The sequence below is a fragment of the Ovis aries genome, chromosome 7 (assembly GCF_016772045.2).
Source record: "Ovis aries strain OAR_USU_Benz2616 breed Rambouillet chromosome 7, ARS-UI_Ramb_v3.0, whole genome shotgun sequence".
Lineage (NCBI taxonomy): Eukaryota > Metazoa > Chordata > Mammalia > Artiodactyla > Bovidae > Ovis > Ovis aries.
Window position 1 is genome coordinate 56,346,989 of NC_056060.1, and position 12,152 is coordinate 56,359,140.

Sequence of the window (12,152 nt, forward strand, 5' to 3'; positions counted from 1 at the left end):
CATAAAACACTGTTCTATAAACAAAACATGCAGATAAGAACTTGAAATTTTTGTTGATTACTTAAGCATTGTGTAATCCTCCTTGAATTTTATCAAGGGAAAAAAACCCTGCAGAATGTCTTTCATAGTTTATTTTCATTACAGATTGACATTAGTATAAGTTTAAAATCTATTCTCTCCGCTCTCAGATGCTGTTGGCAGGGACCACAAATTTGTGCAGATACTTTGGAAAGCATGTTGGTAATATGTATTCAAAGCCTTGAAAAATTTATGACCATTGATCTAGTGATTCCACATCTAAGAACTTGTTTGAAAGAAAGAGATATAGAAACAAAACAAATGAGCAATAACATTTATTGTATTGTTATTTAAAATAAAGCAAAAATGGGGAAACAATATGCCCACCAAAGGAAATTAAGTGAATGATGGTCCATGAATTGAATGGAATATTATGCAGCTGTTAAAAAGGAAAATCTTAATGACAGTAAGTGAAAAGAGCATCAAGAGTAATAGGAATATTGTGCCTTAATTTTTTTCTTGTGCTCAGTTTAACAGAGTTGGGAGTGAGAATTGCAAGCACTATAATTCCCTGTCCTTGTGTTAATTCTGGACCATTCAAAGTATTTCTATAGCAGGAGCTCAGCCATACTTAGAGAAGAAGCATCAGCATAAAGGCTGTAATGAACTACACCAAAATGCAATTATAGTTCTCCTGGATGTTGAGACCATGGGTGTTTTTCTCTTTGTCACAATTTTGTCTATTTTCAGTTTTTTTAAGCATATTTTATTTTTATAATCAAGAGAAAAGGGTTTTATTTCAAATATGAAAATGCTGGACCTCCAAGGAAAAACCTTGGAGCCTTCTCCAGCCTTCAACCAGGGTCACCCCAGCCATCACTCCCCACATCTTCTCTGTCTAGACTGTTGTTTTAGGGCAACTTCCCACTCTCTCTACTTGCTGAGATCCCTCTGGAGACCCTACTTACATACATGCATTTCATATTTTCCCATTTTTTAAATAACTCAAAAGTAGATTGTATCATTTTATAACTGGATGGCAATATTTATGTAAACTGTATACCCATGTACTTCCTAAAAGGATATGAAGGGACCACAATAAAAGATATAGGTATAAATATAGATGTGAACATACATACATGTTTAACACATTTATGTACATATGACACAGTTATAAGGTAGATGTGAAGGAGTTCGGACAGCTCAGCAGTTACACGGCGTAACCCCCACTAGACTCTCCTCAACTTCACGTAGGCACAGGGTCATGCCTAAAAATTACCATCAGGCTCAGTAATTAACTAGAACTCAGGAAAGCGCTATGCTTAATGCTCACAGTTTCATCACAGTGAAAGGATACAAATGAGAACCAGCCAAAGGAGGAGATGCACAGGGCACAGCCCAGGAGGGGTCTAAACGTGCAGCGTCCAGTCATCCCCTCCCTGTGAAGTCACATGCCCTTCCTTCTTCTTGCATCACACTGCAGAACTCTTCTGCTTTGCAGAGCATGACAACTAATCCTAAGTGTGAGTATCCCAACAGAACTACAGCAGTGACTCTGAAGCTTCAGAATAGGAGAACATATTTCACCTCGAGGGTTAGGGAAGCCCGGTCTGGAGCATGCTTGTCCGTTGTCGCAGCCAGGTGCCAGTCATTCTCACCCACGTGATCTATAAACAAGCTTGCCGAGGTCAGTCACTGGTCATAAACTAGCCAGGCCTACACCTGTACCTCCAAGCAATTAGAAAGGCACAGGGCCTCAGAAGAGAGAACCCCTCCCAAATGTCATTCCTCACTAAATAGAAGCAGGGCTCCTTGGAGTCAGTCTGGGTGGGAAGGGAATAAAGCAAGCTGAAGGTGTTTCCTTCAGGTCAGTTGCCCTTCCTTCTTTCTTCCAGGAAGCAAGGGAACATTCAGTCATATCAGTGGAGTCATATCAAATGTAAAATAAGACCCACTTGAAGGGGCCCCCGGTGTCCAAATGTGGGATAATTTCAGCATCACATGAAATGATGATAGTAATGATCTTAACACTTTTGACGTGCCTTCCTCACTAAGTTTGATCATTTCTGGCCTTTGATTTAGTGAGAGACTTGCAATGCTTCCTTTCACTTAAACACTTGGAGGCCATTGCAGGGTTAATAATTGGCCTAATTTCATTATTGTCGTGTCTCAGAAAATAGGGAGGCCTGAGGGGAGGAAGAGAGGTGGAGAACAGCTGAGCGGTGGAGCAGTCAGGACACATGCAGCATTTATCGATCAAGTTCACCGTTGTGAATGGGCACAGTTCGTGGCATTCCAAAACCATTGCAGTAGTAACATCAGAGATCACTGATCACTATAAAACATGTAATAACAATGAACACGTTTGTAATATTGTGAGAATTACCAAAACATGACACAGAGACATGAAGTGAGCAAATTGCTGTTGGAAAAATTACACTGATAGACTTGCTTGAGGCAAGGGTTGCCACAAACCTTCAATTTGTAAAAAATGCAAAATGCAGTAAAACAAGGTATGCTTGTAATCACCAGCCAGTCACCCTTACTGTGGAAAGATCTTGTGGTCCCCACTTTGACCAAGTAATCAAAGTTGGCATCACCAATCTTGGGATGAGAGGCATGGCAAGCCTCTTAAAGTGAAGCAGTAAGAAAGAAATACACAGTATCACCTTTATATAGCACATTTATATTATTGCTAAAAATGTTATACTTAAAAGTAACATTAATAAAAGTGAAAGTGTTAGTGGCTCTGTCCTGTCCAGCGCTTTGTGACCCCATGGACTGTAGCGCACCAGCCTCCTCTGTCCATGGAATTCTCCAGGCAAGAATACTGGAGTAGGTAGCCATTCCCAACACGACAAATCCAGACTGTGTGACATTCTGTAAGACAACTGACCTAATGAAGTCTCATTATAAACGTCAAAAGCTGTGTCTGTCCTCCATTAAAAGATCTTGTTGTTGTTTAGTCATTTAGTCGTGTCTGACTCTTTGCAACCCCATGGACTGCAGCCCCCCAGGCTCCTCTGTCCCTGGGATTCTCCAGGCAAGAAGACTGGAGTGGATTGCCATTTCCTTCTCCATTAAAGGATCTTAAAAAGATATAAAAACAGAATGTAATGTGTAGACCTATTTGGGCTCTGGATCCTTGAGATCCTTGGGAAATTGAATATGGATGGCTTACTACATGGTGTTATGGAATTTTTGTTAGTTTTCTCAGATGTGATAATGAGTTAGTGATTATAAAGGAATGGTCTTATTTTTAGGAAATGTAATTTGCAGATTGAAGTATTTAGATGTAGTATGTCATATCTGCAACTTGCATTCGAATGGTTCAGAATTTGCTCCCACAAATGCAACAAAATGTTAAGTTAGCGAATTCATGTGAAGGGATCTGGGAGTTCATTGTACTATTTTTCTTTCAGTTTTACTATCCATTTTTAAATATTCAAAGTAAAAGTTTAGGGATAGGTTACAACATATAATACTGCCAAAGGAAAACATTTTGAAAGTATGTGTGAATGAGAAAGTATACACATGTTCTATTGCCCTGTATTAACATTTGACACTTCTTTCTTTCCCTGCTAGTGGTTTGGATAATAAATGTTCTGTGTATCCACTGACATTTGACAAAAATGAAAACATGGCTGCCAAAAAGAAGTCTGTTGCTATGCACACCAACTACCTATCGGCCTGCAGCTTCACCAACTCTGACATGCAGGTAAATCAGGGGCCTGGGTGATGATGCGCCAGCCTGCAGGGGGAGCGAGTTCGGTCTCAGAGAACTAAAGAGGGGGTGCAGGTGAGGAAACTGTTCCAGTATCCCTCTTTACGGGAGAATGTGTATGCTCCAGCAGTTGGCCCTAAGAGGAAGCTCCTGTTGCTTCTCACTGGTTTTATATGTACTATAATTTATATATATATATAATTTTATATAGAAGGCTAAGTCACTTTAGTTGACTCTTTGCAACCCTGTGATCATATCCCACCAGGCTCCTCTGTCCATGGGATTCTCTAGGCAAGAGTGCTAGAGTGGGTTGCCATGCCCTCCTCCAGGGGATCGTTAAACCCAGGGATTGAACCCCTGTCTCATGTCTACTGCATTGGCAGGCGAGTTCTTTACCACTAGTGCCACCTAGGAAGGCCAAATAGAATATATATTATAATTTTGGCCACACCACATGGCTTGCTGAATCTCAGTTCCCCAACCAGGGATTGAACCCAGGCCACAATGATGAAAGTATGGAATCCAAACCACTAGCCCACCAGGGAACTCCTAGTTACATTACTGTTTTTAATAAAATCAGAAATAGGTAAAGTCGGGGCTATTGATTGTTGGTACAGTTGAAATGAATTCCTTGCCATATCAAACCTCCTCCTCTAATTGAGTTGGTGGGGGTGGGAGTGGATCAGGGAACCTTCTGGGGTGGTGGAAATTCCTTTCTTGAGTCAGAGAAGTGGTCCCAAGGTCCTTCTGTGTATAGAATTTCACTGGGTGCTGACTTTCAGAGTTGTGCACTTGGCACACCTCATTGTACCTATATTAGACTTCTGTTTTAACAAATGGGAAAAAAGAAGGCTTCATATAGAAAATCTGTACCCTACTTTGAATAAGCCACAAAGTGGAGGTAATACGTAGGCTGCGTTTTCTTTCAGAATCCTAAACATCCTACACTGCCTTTGTCACGTCTCTCCAGCAAACCCTCATAGATGCCACCACCCACGTGGCCAGCTACCAGTGGTGGCTGCACAGCAGGGAGGCTGGGAGCCTGGAGCAGGAGTAGGGGGTCATAAACATGCCTTGAGAGGCTGCCTTGGCGGACAGTGTGTTGCCAGTGTGGTATGAGGGGAGCGCTGTGGGAGGCAGGCAGCCTGAGAGGTAGGAGGGCTAGGTTACATGCCCTGCATGGTGGAGCGGACCCTATAGACGGTAGGCGGCCATTGCAGGGGCTGGGGCAGGTTGGGTTTATTTGAAGGAGGAGACTGTGTGAGTCCGACTAAAGCCCGTTCTGGTTTCAGCTGAGTGATGTCAGGAGGCGGGCCAGCAAGGGTAGTGGTAGGGAGACCTGGTGATGGGAAATTGTTTGGCTGCTGTCTGGGGACAGTGTTCTGATTGGGAGGGCAGTGTTTACCCCTGTTCCTTGCCACCAGGAGTCTCGCAGGTCTGTGCAGGAGGGGGCACGGTGGCCCTGGCCGTTCCTCACGTCTTTGGGTGTGAGGAGCAGCCAAAGCAACAGAAGACGTTTAGTCTGATGTTCTAGCTGGTCAATTCTAAATAAGGTTTTATTATCCTCTGTGTTTCGTTTTTCTCACTTGCAAGGGAGGATGGTAGTATATTCCTCCCTCATGAGGTTTTCTGAGGGTTAAATGAGATGATTCATGTAAAGTACTTAGTGTTGTTGCTTAGTAGCTAAATTGTGTCTGACTCTTTTGAAACCCCATGAACTGTAGCCCACCAGGCTCCTCTGTCCATAGGATTTCCCAGGCAAGAATACTGCAGTGGGTTGCCATTTCCTTCTCCAGAAGTACTTGATATAAACCTTGGTAAATATCAATAAATGCTAGCTTTTATTATTTTATTATTAACACAAAGCTTCACAGGTGATTCAGATGTATGGCCTTTTTTGGGTACCACTGAACTCATGAACTAAGCCTCCTTCCAGCCCTGGGATCTAGGATGAAAAATGGAAACCTCAAAAGGCTGGTATAAGACCTGCAGGTTCTCTGCATCCTAAAATAAATGAGTGACAGTGGAGTTAGAGGATCTGTTTAGTGCATTTATCATTATGAATGTTTGATTTTTAAATTTTATTTTTACTTACATTATAATGAAGATTACAAGTATTTAAAATATTTTAAAGATTAAGAATTTACTGTTAACGTTTAAAAACTATTCATTTCTTTGATCAAAGAGTATGCCAGGAAAAATTTCCATTAAAGAGCTAGACTGAGGACTTTCCTGGTGTCTCAGATGATAAGATAAAGAATCTGCCTGCAATGAAGACCTAGGCTCAATCCCTGGGTCCGGAAGATTCCCTGGAGAAGGGAATGGCAACCCACTCCAGTATTCTTGCCTGGAGAAACCCATGGAAAGAGAAGCCTGGTGGGCTATAGTCCTTGGAGTCACAAGGAATCAGACATGACTAAAGTGACTTAGCACAGCACACTCTGTTTCATTAATTTTTTACAAAGCTATTAGTCCTGATAAGTAAGTTGTTTAGTTAGTTCAGAGTCTTATCTCATAGGATCAGGTTATTTCCTGGAGCAAGCAGCTAGTTTATTTTTAGTTGGTTTCAGTATTGTCTAATGCAGCACTGGGAAAGTGTGGCTTGCCCTGGAATTGATTAACACGGTGACAGGGAGTCAAATGGGTTTCCTGCCAGGCCTGTTAATGGAGCTCCAGGAGAGCAGCGACCAAGGCACGGTCTTTCTTCAGCCCTGCCACCTAGTGGAGGGCCTGGACGTGGTCAGCACACAGCAAAGGCCTTGGCCCTGCACGTGTGTGTCCACACCACTCAGTGGGCCAGGGAGCCTCTGGGTGTGGGGCGCACGTTAATGTCTGGGAAGCTCAGTGGTAGGCTTGGCTGCCTGTGGGACCCGCTGGGGGTTCTGTTCAGCAGGTGTTCACAGAGCGCTTCCTACGTGTCAGGCAGGCAGGTACTGCAGGAAGGCCTCCAGATTTCATCCTCTGCAAGAGGACAGGTATGTAAACAGCTCACGACAGCAAGGGTGTCAAAAATGGGCTGTCTTTCTCGGTACTGGAGAAAGAGTTCTGTGCTAGAGTCCAGATTAAGCAGGGGTGTGTGTGTGTGTGTGTGTGTGTGTGTGTGTGTGTGTGTGTGGAGCCTTCTCTTCCCTGTGGAACTGCAAGTGACTGCTTGGCTTCCCCAGAGGCCCTAATGACACCCTTCCTGTGCTTTCCGGCGGCAGATCCTGACGGCGAGTGGCGACGGCACATGTGCCCTGTGGGATGTGGAGAGCGGGCAGTTGCTGCAGAGCTTCCATGGGCATGGGGCCGACGTGCTCTGCCTGGACCTGGCCCCATCAGAAACTGGGAACACCTTCGTGTCTGGGGTAAAGATCCCAGGAAGATCTCTAGGAGCCCTCTGTCCACCAGGGAGCCTCAGGGTGGCACTTCCTGTCAATCTGTGGGACTAAACGGGACACCCCTGGAGCGGGGCTGAGACTCCTTGGCTGAGTAGCAGAGAGTCGGCATCCGAGAGCAGTAGAGACAGCAGCCAGGGCACCAGGCAGCTCAGGCAGAAACAGCGGTGAGGCATAGCTGTGGTGCGATCAGGGCTTTGGCACGAGTGGGACACTCTCCCAGCCCACCCCTGCCAGCCTCCAGCCCCTCCAGCTCCCAGGCACAGGGAACAGTGTGTCTGAAGGCTGAGTTGGGCAGGCAGGCCATCATGGCAAAGGAGCACCAGCGAGGAGTTAGGACACCTGGGACCCACCTTTGCTGCCTGACTCCACATTTCATCCTTTGTAAATTGTGCAGAAGGCACAAAAGCATTGGCCCCCCACCTCCCCATATATTCTACTGTATTATGAATAGTAGAGGGAAGAGTTTCCAGTGTTTTATGCAAGTAAGAGAGACAAGTATTTCTAGGACATCTGGGAATAAGTGTGGAGAACTGAGCTGGCTGATCTGACCGTGGTCCTGTCTCATCTCTGTCAAGAGTCAGTGGTGGGAGGGGACAGAGATGCAGACACCATCTAATGATGCTTGCAACTGGAAGACATAAAGGCCCTTTGTTCCAAGCTGCCCACCTCTTAGTTCTGGACCTCAGATGAGGGTTGTGAAGCCTCTAATTGGCAGGGACCCTGATTTTTTTCTTGGATATTTGGCCCCATCTATGTAAGTTTAATTCCCATGTCTTTGTATAACTGTATTTATCATCTCCAATCAACTACACTGTTTTTTCAGATTGTTGATATCATTATAGATCGTATTCTCTCTTTCAGAGTACTAAACTTCATGGTTTAGGGTCCTCCAAAGATTTGAAGACACTCTGATTCCTTTGTCCACATTCTCAGTAAAGATGTTGGAGAGTTGAATCCCCATTGCAGGTCTTTCTGAAACATCAGTATGGTACCTCACCCACCCCTTCCTCTGAGTTGAAACCAGCAATCTAATTTTAACCCATTTTTCCTTCTGTTTGTCCTTTGAGAATCTAATTATGCTGCTCATGGTTGATCACAGACTGCTCTGCAGAAATTTATCAAAATGCTCTTAGAAGCAGGATGCTATGCATAAACTTGGTGTTTTTGATTCTCTGGATCATGTTAGCTACCCAGAGAGGGTTCATTTTATAGGTGTTGAGGTGGAAACCCAGGGAAGTGACTTGCCTGAGCCACCCAGCTGACTATGGGCACCCCCCTGACTAGGCTGCTGGGCTATAGCTGGCCAGAAGCACCTGGCTGGCCACCTGTGTTCAGGCTGCCCCACACACCTGAGGCAAGCCTGGGAGGTCCCACCATCCCCACTCTCCACTTGCCCTCCCCTCTGGCCTTATAGAAGCAGAGATAGAGAGGAGGGGGAAACATGAAGAGAAATGCCTAGGAGGAAGGGGAGAAGGAGGCCCTGGAGAACTTGCAGCCATTAAGAAAGATGGCAGAGAAGAAAACGTGCTATAAAAAGGGTGTCTGGGTACTTTCTTTTGCTTCCCCTACCCCAGGACCTAGCTCTGACCTCCTGAGGTCAGAGGGAAGTGGCCTTAAATAAAGCTAGTCTCAGAAAAAAAAAAAAGCACGTTGTCAGAGCCGTTTACTAATGGGAACTGAACGATCTCTGTGATATAACGAGAACTCATACCTGTGTGTGGGCAGTCCTTGCAGTAGTCATAACTCTGGGCAACTTTGCGTTTGCAGGGATGTGACAAGAAAGCCATGGTGTGGGACATGCGCTCTGGACAGTGCGTGCAGGCCTTTGAAACACACGAATCTGACATCAATAGTGTCCGGTCCGTGAGTAGAATGTTCACATAGCTTCTCTATTTTCCACTGTCTCCCGGCCTGGGCTAATGCTTAGCCTCCAGCCTCAATTTACTTTGCTGAGAGAGGCTTTTCCAGCAATAACAGCTGGTGTGTGGTGAGACCGATCAGTACTCCAGATTTCTTGGAGAATTTCAATGTAATTGCACCAGGGGCAATGGCTATTTCCTGTCTAAACGAAGTCAGTGTTTTTTGTTCATTCATTCAACCAATATTTATTAAGTACTTATCTGCTGAACATTATTCCAGGAACTGGGAATACTGTTTTAAACAAGATAAAAATTTCTACTTTCCTATAGAAGACAAACAAGACAAAGCACAGATAAATGTGCAGTGTACAAAAATACTGATAAGTTTCATTGAAAAGTAAAACAGGGAACTGTGATGGAGATAGGTTATTTCTTTGACTGGTCAAGCATCTCTGAGAAATTGATGTTTAAATTGATACCAGGATAGTGAAGGACCCAGGCATTCAAAGAGCTGGGAGGAGGATCAGGGAGATGAGATGCTCAGGGACCTAACAAAAGACCAGGTGACCACTTGAGGTGGCTAACATGATGCATGTTTTGTCTTTAAAAGATCACTCTGGCTGCTGTATGGAGAATGCATTGTAGGGGAATGAGAATGGAAGTATTATGGCCAGTTAGAAGGCTGTTGTGTGAGTTCCAGATAGAAATGATGGTGGCTGAAACCAAAGAAGACACAGTGAGGATAGAAATGTCTAGAATTGGGAAGGATTTGAGATTTTACCCTAATTGCAGGCCATCAAGTAAGGCTGCCAGAGTTTCATGGGTGCTGGTAAAAGGCACAAGATTCCTGGGTTAGAGATGAAGGATAGTTGATTACTAATAGTGATGGTAGTAGCTATGCTAGTTATCCAAGCTCCAGTATCACAGGGTGACATGAAAAGGACTAAATGACACCTGCATGTGCAAGGGGTTGCATTTCAGGAGGAGAACCCTGAGCTCAGGGAACCTGAATCTTTTATAAAGGACATAAACACTGATCCATTTGCTAAAACTGGGAGAGTTGGAAGCACTGCAGGGAGAAGGCAATGGTTGCACATGGCTTCTGGAGTTCTGTCTTGGGCTAGCCAAGCTTGAGATGCTGTTGTATGACCAAGTGGAGATGTCAAGTAGGTAGCCAGATCTCTGAACTGGATTCCAAGAGAGAGGTCAGGACTTAACATATCCATTTGGAAGATGGCACCATCAGGACAACATTTAAAGTATAACCACTGAAGAATCTTCATTTTACTTAGGGGAAAGCACTAGAATTATTCCCCTTAAAAGCTAGAACACAGTAAGAATAATTACTTTATTAGTAGAAATGTTAATAAGAATTTTCTAGCTCACTGACCTTAAATGTAGGAAGGGGAAAAAAACTATCAGTTTTTGCAGATGTGTAGAGAGTACCTAGAAAATCCAAGGAAATAATTTGAGAAATTACTACAGTAGGTGAAGTTATTAAGATACAGGGATAGACTATAAAGCTACAAAAATAAATTCCTATATATTCATGAAATAACAACTTAAAATTGTATATTCTCTCACCCATACTGTTCCCTCAACCCAGAACCCTCTTCTAATGTTCATCAGGTTTCAACTTACAGTACCCTCTCTCCAGATGGCCTGATTATTGAGGAGAGGAGGACTGTAACAGTAATAATATCATTTGTTGCATGCATTTTATCTGGCCCCATACCATGTTTTTTGTGTATACTGTCTTATTCAGTCTTTAGGAAATGTACATTATCTTCCTCACTTTTCAGATGAAGAAACTGAGGCTGGGCCAGTCAAAGTCACTTACCAAAAGTATCCCCTGTAGTGAGTGGTCATTGTAGTCCCCTTTCATCCAATTGCAGTGTCTGTGTTTGTTAGCACTGTCTTATCCCTGAGCTCTGGCCAAGCCTTTGGAATGGGGCGTGTGATCAAGGGAAAGTAAGGATATAGGCATCTGCCTGTGTTCAGTGTCAGATACAAATAGACATATTGTCTCATTTATCCTCATCAACCCTCTGCAAGGCCAGTGTCACTGTCCCCTGTTTACAGAGAAGAAACTAAGGTAGGCCAGTGGGGTCTTCCGGCTGAGCCTACATTTCTGGTCTCTGTAATGAGAAGTCCTTGTGTCCCTAGAGTCCGAGGGCCCAGCGTGGGACGGCCTTCCCGGAGGCTTCTGATGGTCACCCAAGATTGGGAATCACTGCTCTAAGTGCCTTCTCCCCACACTTTCTCTCTGCAGGTACTACCCAAGTGGAGATGCTTTTGCTTCGGGATCAGATGATGCTACGGTATGTTTAAGTCCTCAAGAGCTTTTCCTATTTGAAGGAGAGATATGCTGACTTAATTTTACTTTTCAAAAATAATTGTTTTCCTGATTACAGAACTGATATGACTTCTATAAAGAAAACTTAGGGGGGAAAAACTAAATTTTGTTAATCATTCTACACAAGAAAAATCACAGTTGAGTAAATTCCTTTCTGTCTTTTTAGTTTTTAAACAAATGCTGTTTTATAATTTGCTTTTTGCACTTAGCAATAGATTGTGAACATTTTCTCATGCCAATAAATACTTTCCTATATTATATTTTCTTAATGGTTGAATAGTTTTCCGTATTATGGATATATCATCATTTACTAACCAATCTTCAATCTGGGGACATTTAGGTGTTTTTTAAGGGTTTTTTTCCCCGTTAAAAACTCTGCTATAAGCAAATATTTTTGATACCTCTCTTATTGTTTCCTTAGGATGAATTCTCATATGTAAACTTGATGAGTCAAAAACTGGCCTAATTTTAAGGCTTTTGATACTAGTTGCAAAATAATGTTGACCGGTTTTTCAACAGGCACAACCTTACTGTGCTCTCAAAATAGCAAATAACTTATTAAATAATGAATTTCACCTTAGTTTGCTATTGTGAAAGAAATTACAAGGAATAGATTGAGAGTTTGATAATAATGAAAATTTAAAACTTCTGTATGCCAAAGAATATTTAACAAAATATAAGGGTATACATTTTGGGTTTTTAAAAGCTTTTCGTATCCTTTGTAATTTCTTGGAAACAATTCTAAGGATTCCATTCCTTAGCTATTCTGAGAAAATATTAAAGATGCATATAAGGATTTTGATAGCAGAATGATC

The 12,152-nt window shown here is 43.1% G+C and overlaps 1 protein-coding gene across 3 annotated transcripts in view; it reads left to right on the forward strand.

Annotated features, from left to right (window-relative positions):
- Positions 1 to 12,152, forward strand: part of GNB5 (G protein subunit beta 5) — a 42,538-nt gene that overhangs the window by 25,660 nt on the left and 4,726 nt on the right. For all 3 annotated transcript variants that reach the window (XM_027971823.3, XM_060417966.1, XM_060417967.1), the window contains 4 exons: positions 3,604 to 3,736; positions 6,946 to 7,089; positions 8,890 to 8,981; positions 11,254 to 11,302. In XM_027971823.3, coding sequence (XP_027827624.1) covers positions 3,604 to 3,736; positions 6,946 to 7,089; positions 8,890 to 8,981; positions 11,254 to 11,302 — 418 coding nt within the window. The remainder of the gene's footprint in view (positions 1 to 3,603; positions 3,737 to 6,945; positions 7,090 to 8,889; positions 8,982 to 11,253; positions 11,303 to 12,152) is intronic.